At 57.0% G+C, this 7,171-nt stretch overlaps 1 protein-coding gene across 1 annotated transcript; it reads right to left on the bottom strand.

Annotated features, from left to right (window-relative positions):
* Positions 1-1,768: 1,768 nt before the first annotated feature.
* GSX1 (GS homeobox 1) lies at positions 1,769-4,077 on the bottom strand. Its single transcript, XM_008021805.3, has 2 exons — positions 3,458-4,077; positions 1,769-2,992 (listed from the first exon to the last, which is right to left on the bottom strand). Exons 1-2 carry the CDS (start codon positions 3,867-3,869, stop codon positions 2,610-2,612), a joined length of 795 nt encoding a protein of 264 aa, XP_008019996.2. The 5' UTR covers positions 3,870-4,077; the 3' UTR covers positions 1,769-2,609.
* Positions 4,078-7,171: the final 3,094 nt, after the last annotated feature.

Here is a 7,171-nt window from a genome sequence, read left to right as displayed (position 1 = left end):
AACTCAGGTGCCTAGCTCCAGGAAGAACCTGCAAGAGTTTCTCCATGGGGAGCCAGATCGTGCCTGCCCTTGTTCCAGGGGAACTGGGGAGAGATCCTCCCATCCCCATACTCAGCTTCATTTGAAGGGAAAGACGAAAAGTTTTAGAAATAAGCCCCACAAGCTCCTGGTTCCGGTGCCTTGGAGTCTGGGTCTTAGATTAGCGGCTTCCCAGGTTCTCAGGCTGTGGGCCTCGGACTGGGAGTTACACCATCAGCTCCGCTGGTTCTCGGTACTGAAATCACACTATTGGCTTTCCTAGTTCTCCTGCTTGTAGATGGCATATCACAGTACTTCCTGGTCTCCAGACTAAACCTCCTCACATAACTACATATAGCCTATTTGTTCTTTTCTCTGGAGAACCCTGACTAATACAAGACCAAAAGTAGATTTGTGGTTGCCTAGGGCTGGATATAGTGAGAATTGGCAGCGACTATCAATGGGCATGGTGTTTCTTTCTGGGATGACAAAAAATGTTTTTAAATAAGATTGTGTCGATGGTTGCACAATTCTGTGAATATACTAAAAATCGTGGAATTGCATACTTTGATTGAATGAACTGGATGCTAATGTGAATAGCTCAATAAAGCTGTTTTGTGGGGGGAAGGAAATGAGCTCCAAAAATGTTGAGCAACCTCAGGTGGACCGTCTTTCCTACTGGAAAAGACGCATTTGCTTTGCCTAGACACGGGGAGTTCAGCGCTCCCCAGGGTGTGTGTGTGTGTGTGTGTGTGTGTGTGTGTGTGTAGGGGTCTGACAGGAAAAGAAGGTCTGGCAGGTTTCCTAGACACAGAATGAGAGCGGCGAGAACGCAGACAGTAGTTTCCCAGGTCTGACTGCAGAAATACTGACTGCAGAAACACTCCTTCTCCCGCAGCTGTGCGCTCTCCGTTTCTGCAGAACCTCACGCACTTCCTTCTCCTCATCCAGCTTAGAGAGTAAAAAGACCCGCATATGTCCTCAAAGGGAGCTGGGGTGTGGATTCTAAGTAGTAGGGGGATATAGGATTGTAACGAGAATTGGTAAGAACATGAGGTCCCAGAGCCACTGGCTCCAGCTATGCAGAGTCCCTCTCGGGGACTCCCTGGGGCAGGATCCCTTTGGGTTCTCAGATTCCTGGCCCGGAATGTTCCGCGACCAGAGACTCGGCTAAAGGAATTTGCCTTAAAACAAAGCGAGGAGGACCGTCTGAGAGGAGTCTGCACCATCCCGCAGAATGGAAATTTGTCCCTAACTAATTGTTATCAATCCAAGCGCAGCGAAGGACGGATTTCTTGTGCTTATGGAGGGAGTGGTTCCTGCTGCCGGCCGGGACAACGAAACGTTGAGGGATGGAGGTGGGGCTGGATCCCAGGTGAGAAGGAGGCGCTGCAGGGGTTGGGACTCATGCAGTCCAGGGAGAGCGCCCTCCTTCCCTTCCGGCTTAGCTCGAGCTCCGAGACGCTTGTGCGCCAGGCCGGAGCGGGACAATCGTTAGCGCGCACCTGGCTGGCATGGAAGGCGGGCTCTCAGCGGAGCTGAGGGTGCCGAGAGGCACTGGCTGAGCTGTAAGGCGAGGAGCCGGCTCGGACCCTGCAACTGGATCCCCAACCCTTCCCAGCACGGAGGCCCAATCCAGGTTGGCGCCTGTCTACTCCAGAGCGAAGGCCTCTGGGCTCAGAGTCACGGGCATTTCTAAGAAAAAAAAAAGTTTATTTAAAATTTTGTACATAAATAAATAAATAAATATCTTCTGGCATTGCAGAGGCCGTACAATTACACAGCTAGCCTGGGGCGGACCAGAGTCTGGAGAGGGAAGAGTGGGGTCGCCAGCGTCGGAGAGTGGGGTCCTATGTTTAGAGGAATGAAGAGCGTGTCGGAAACAGCGAATGGGTTTCCCCAGTATGGATACTACGGGCGAAATTTATCATCTGTGAGAGGAGCCTGAGGACCGCAAGGCCAGATCAAGAGTGGGGACTGAGGACAGCAAGGCCAGATCAAGGGACACATGGACTGACTGAAGGAGGAGGCTTCCTGAGGAGGAGAAGGGAAAAGGAAAAGGAAATAAAAGGGGGGTTCATAAATGTGTGTGATGGCGGGCGGGGGCCGAGTAAATAAATGATCACAGAAAAGAGGTGGGGAGGGACAAAAAGAGATTTTAAAAAGAGAAGCGAACGAGCATCCAAGGCTGCCGACCTTGACCGAGAGCGGAGGACAGTAGAGTAAGCGAGGAAGCCCAAGCCAGCCCAGAGAGGGCGGGATAGGAGGCGCCGGTTGTCAGCAAGGCGCTGCGCCAAGCAGGCTTGCAGGCTGGGGCCGCTGTGCTGCACTGCCCAGGAGGACTTGAGCGCTTATAGTGTTCACAGCTTGGAGTTGGCTCTGGACGCAAGCGAGCCCTGGGGCGGGGACACCGTGGTCCAGTCTCTGCCAAGCTCTCAGCCCTGCCCAGGCCCGGGACCTCTGCAAAACCGTGCCAAATCCATGCCGGGCAGTGGTCTGGCAGCGGGTGCCTGGGAACCAGCGCTGAGTCCCAGGACTAGTCACCGAGGCGCAGGGAGGTCTTGGGGTGGGGGACCTAGGGAGACGCGCGCCTAGGGAGTGACCGTAAGATCCCGGTCGTCCTTCCCTGAGGAGGACGGAGACATGGGCAATTCGTCGTCATCCTCGGAGCACTTGGCTGAGGAGAGCGATGCGCACTTGCAGCCTTGCGGTGCGCTCCCGCCACCACCGGCACCCCCGCCGCCGCCGCCACGATGGTTGCTGCCCTTGCCCTCCTTCTTGTGCTTCACTCGGCGGTTCTGAAACCATATCTTCACCTGCTTCTCGGACAGATTCAGGTAGGTCGCGATCTCAATGCGACGTAGGCGGGACAGGTACATATTAGAGGCGAACTCGCGCTCCAGCTCTAGCAGCTGAGTGCTGGTAAAAGCCGTGCGCATCCTCTTGCTGCTGGGCAGCTGGTTCGAGCTGCTATCTGGAGGTGGCAGAGCAGAGAGGGAAGCGATCAGACCTCTGTGCTGTGGATCCAATACCTAGGTAGGCAGCCGCCAGAATCCTACGACTTTGACCTCTTACCCACCTCTTCGCCCCAACACTACCCACGGCAGAGTTACAGTGAGCGCCTCCTTGTCCAGCTCCGAGATCCTGATTCTCCCGGAGTCAGGCAGCCCTGGAACTCCTTCCCCTTCATGGAGAGCCCTGGATCCCAGCCCTCACTTAACCCCGGCCCCCACTCCAGGACCTGAACGTCCGCCCTCATCCGCCTCCTGGTGTTATGTCCTGGCCCTCTATCTGCATTCCACCCCAAGCGCCCCCCTTAGTCCCCGACATGACCCTCACCGCCCCCAGAAAGCCCAGGGTCCCTCTTCCTCCATCCCTGGCTCTCCATCCTGCTTCGGATCACCTCTGCCCTGTCCCTCTGCGCGGCGGCCCCGCTTACCCACAGAGATGCAGTGGAACTGCCTGGGGTCAGGCAGCGGATAGGACGTCTGGTAGAGGGCGGCGGCGGCGGCCGCGGCGGCCGGGCTGTGAGCGACCCCGGGCGACACAGCGGAGTGCTGGCGGCCCAGGGGCGCGTGGCAGTACTGCGAGCCGAAGGGTGGGAAGGACGCCTTGAGCAGAGGCAGCGCGGGCGGCCCGGGGGGCCCGTGCAGCTGCGAGGCGGTGACGCAGAGCGGGCACACGCACAGCAGCCCGGCCTTGCGCGCGTGGCAGGCGCCAGGCGAGAGACCGTGTAGCGCGTGCGGCGGGGGCACGGCGTAGGGGAAGAGCGGCGGCGGGCTGCCCTCGGGAGCCTTCTTCTCGCCCGCCTCTCGCAGCACTAGCGAGTCCACCAGGAAGGAGCGCGGCATGGCCCCGGCGCGCGGCCGCCCCGCAGCCAGCCCGCCCTCTGCTCCCACCGCACCTTCCGGCTGTCCACGCACTTTCCCCGGCCGCGGTATCCCGCAGCTGCCTCTGCCCACGAGGCTGAAGGCGCGGCTGAGACTTAGGCTGAAACCGCAGCCTCCGCTGCCGCGGGCACCGCCCAAAGAGCGCGGGGTGCTGGCCAGCGCTAGTGGTGCTGAAAGGCGCCGGCGGCGCAGCTTAAATAGGACTATTGCCATGTGATGGGCTACGCCAGGAGCGGCCAGGGCCTCTCAATAGGGTTTTTGTGCCTTTTCTCTTGGCATTCACTCTGCACGCTTCCTCATTATTTCACTTGTTAACTAAATGAACTGCATAATGTACTCTATTCTTGTCAACCCCACCCACGCCGTAACAGGCGCCCTCGCCCCCTCCTCTCCCTTTTGCGGGTTTATTTTCTCATTCTCCCGCGATTTAATATTCTTTTCTTTCTCCTTATTTCTTACTCCCCTTTGGCTTTGCATTGGCGATCAGCCCGTTCAACTTATTGATTTTGCACCCCCGCGGCCTCGCTTCTACAGATCCCCATGGGCGCACACCCTCATATCCTCTGTCCACTTGGTCCTGGTCCCCTTCTTTCTATTATCGTCCCTACACCTCAAAAGTAGGCTGTCTCCAGTCAACCCTGTCAGCTCAGTGCCGTGCACCCCCGAACGTCCCTCCAGCCTGTCTCAGATTTTCCACCTGTGGAATCGCTCCTGCGTCGGAAGCAGGAGGACCGGGTTCCGCGTGGAGAAGGTGTCTGTGGGGAGGGAGGAGAAGGTCTCATTATTCCTTATCCAGTCCTAGCCCCATCGCAGGTTTTCTCTAAGTTTCTCGAACAGTCTTAATTTTGGTGCTGCCTACAACGCCCAGTCTTTGTTCTGTAGATGCTGGCCAACCAGCCCTTTCCTTCAAATGACAGGGCTGTGGGTGTAAAAGAGGAAAAACAGTCGCTGAGCTGTACGAACAGAGACAGGGAATGGGGAATGAAAGCCGAGATGGCGCCCATCTAGGTCTCGCACCTCACATGTGGCGAGTTCGGACCGTCTGCCTGCGCATCTTGCCCGCACCCTGTCTACTCGCGCACACTTCCAGCAGTGCGCTGGGAAACCACTGTCTTCTCTCACTTTGGAACGGCGCGAAGGGCAGTTGTATTCCTGGCATCGGCTGCCTTTGCCCACCCTGACCCGCCTTTGCCCACCCTGATCCACCTCCACTCTCCCCAAGACCCGGCTCCTTCCCCCTTCCGCGTCACTCTCTTCTTTCTGGTCACACAATGGTTAAACAACTTCAAACGCTCGGCGCTATGTACACAGCTCTAGCTTTTTAAATCGTTCTCGGGCTCAAAGCAGTTTCGCCCAGGAGCTTTTTCCATACAATGGGAAATTAGCATAAACATTTCGAATTTACAGCTTGGTACTTTTCACAGGAGATGTTTACTTTCGATTTTATTGGAACCAAATCGCTGCAGTCACCTGCTCTGATCCCTGAATGCAATTGTGAGAAATGAAGGGGGAAGCTTAGGGGTCTGGGGAAGCAGTGCGCAGAAATAAGACTGCCCAAACCCAAAGCATCTGCATGGGCTTTTAACATTGGCAGCATCTTTGCAATAACAACAGCAACAGATTATAACTGATTAAAAGCCAAAGAGAATTTGTTTTGGGAGATACTAACTGCTTCCGTAAAAGAGAATGGGGCAATGGGAGAAGTAACCTGCATGGAGGGCATGGAGTCTGGCAGGCATAAGGGTTCAATGTTTTCTTGGTTGCTTGGCATGGGGTAGGGGGCAAGGCTGCCACCTGAGCCAGGGTCTCAGCGCCAAGGCTCCCCCACTCTAGGGTGGTGCCCGCAAATCAGACGGAATCCATCAATGCAGCCTAATTCCCGTTCTAATTGCTCTCCGGGAAATTTGAGCTGGGCTGCGACGCTGAGAGGGAGCCAAGAGCGGTACCCGGGCTGGGAGAGGGGGCTTTCCGCTGGGCAGAGGCAGGCTGGAAGGGCACAAGTACGGGCGGGGCCCAGGGGTGCAAGGGGCGGGCACTGCACCCGGAGCTGGTAGTCCGCGAGTGGCCAGCGTGGAGCTCCACTGGGAGCTGCCCCGCGCGCTCGGGGAGGAAGGGGTTAAGAGACCCTGAATGCGAGCAAGGCCAAAGCCACTGGGAAAGAATATGCGGGGGTGGTGGTGGGGGGAATAACCAGGTTTTTTTTTTTTTCCTCCCTCCAGCCTCTGGACCTTATTGAATGTCATTGAAGAAAGTTTTGAATGCCAGATAAAGAGAGGCGAATTAAAGTGTGTGACAGCGAAGGATAAGCAAACACAAAGAGAACTCTGTCACACTTTGGGGCAAAATCCGTGGGCTTTTTACCAAGTCTCTTCGCTATGATTGAATTAAGTAATAGGAAAACATTTTCTTTCAGTTTAGAGCCATTAGACAAAAACTTCAAAGCGAATAACACTTTTTAATGTGCGGCCCCACAATGGATCGGGTTTTGTGCTGAAATGTTTAAATGGTTTGTTGTGCAACTCGGCGCGGGAGAGACCCGGGCCGGAGCAAAATAGCATCCCTGAGAGAACCAAGGCGCACTTAATCCGCGGTCTCCCAGCCCGGCGGGCTGCGGCCGGAGAGGGGGCTCCCTGCTTGGCAGTCCAGGGCAGCCAGCGCGCCCAGGAGCCTGGCCATTTCCGCAGAGAAAGCTCCGTGCCTCTGAGAGGCCCGAGCCCCGGGCAGGTGCTGGCGCGGGCAGCCGGGAGGTCCGGGCCTCCCCACCAGCCCGGCCTCCCCACCCAGCCAACCCGGCCTCCCCACCCCGCAGCCTCTGCCCGCCGCCTGGTTTCCGGGGGCCTCTCCCCGGGCTCTCTCGGGCGGCCGCGCCACTTTCCTGTTTAAAGCGCCTCCCAGGGCTTGCTTCAGCCGGGTTTGAACTTAGGCACCCGAGCAAACGTCCCCCAGGGCGGGGCGGGGCGGGGCGGGGTGGGAGGACGCCGCGGGATTAGCCTGACAGCCCCAGGAGGGGCCCGGGAGCCCCTGGGCCTGGTGGGTCGGCTCTGCTGCCGGAGCCGGTTTGCAAGTGTCCGTCAGGGACAGTTCAACATTGAAAGAATTTCTGTTGTCCCGGGCTTTCCTTCTTTCATTCTGTCTCCTTTCCTGTGGGTAGAAAGAACACATTATTTTTCTCCCGGAATTGCAGCTGTAAGATATTTGCAGCAAAAACTGCACAAATTGGAGGATAGGGAGGGTGGCAGTGGTGGTGCCTGTTCCCTTCTTTT

Source organism: Chlorocebus sabaeus, chromosome 3, assembly GCF_047675955.1.
Source record: "Chlorocebus sabaeus isolate Y175 chromosome 3, mChlSab1.0.hap1, whole genome shotgun sequence".
NCBI classification, from domain to species: Eukaryota; Metazoa; Chordata; class Mammalia; order Primates; family Cercopithecidae; genus Chlorocebus; species Chlorocebus sabaeus.
This window is presented reverse-complemented; position numbering and strand designations above follow the sequence as displayed.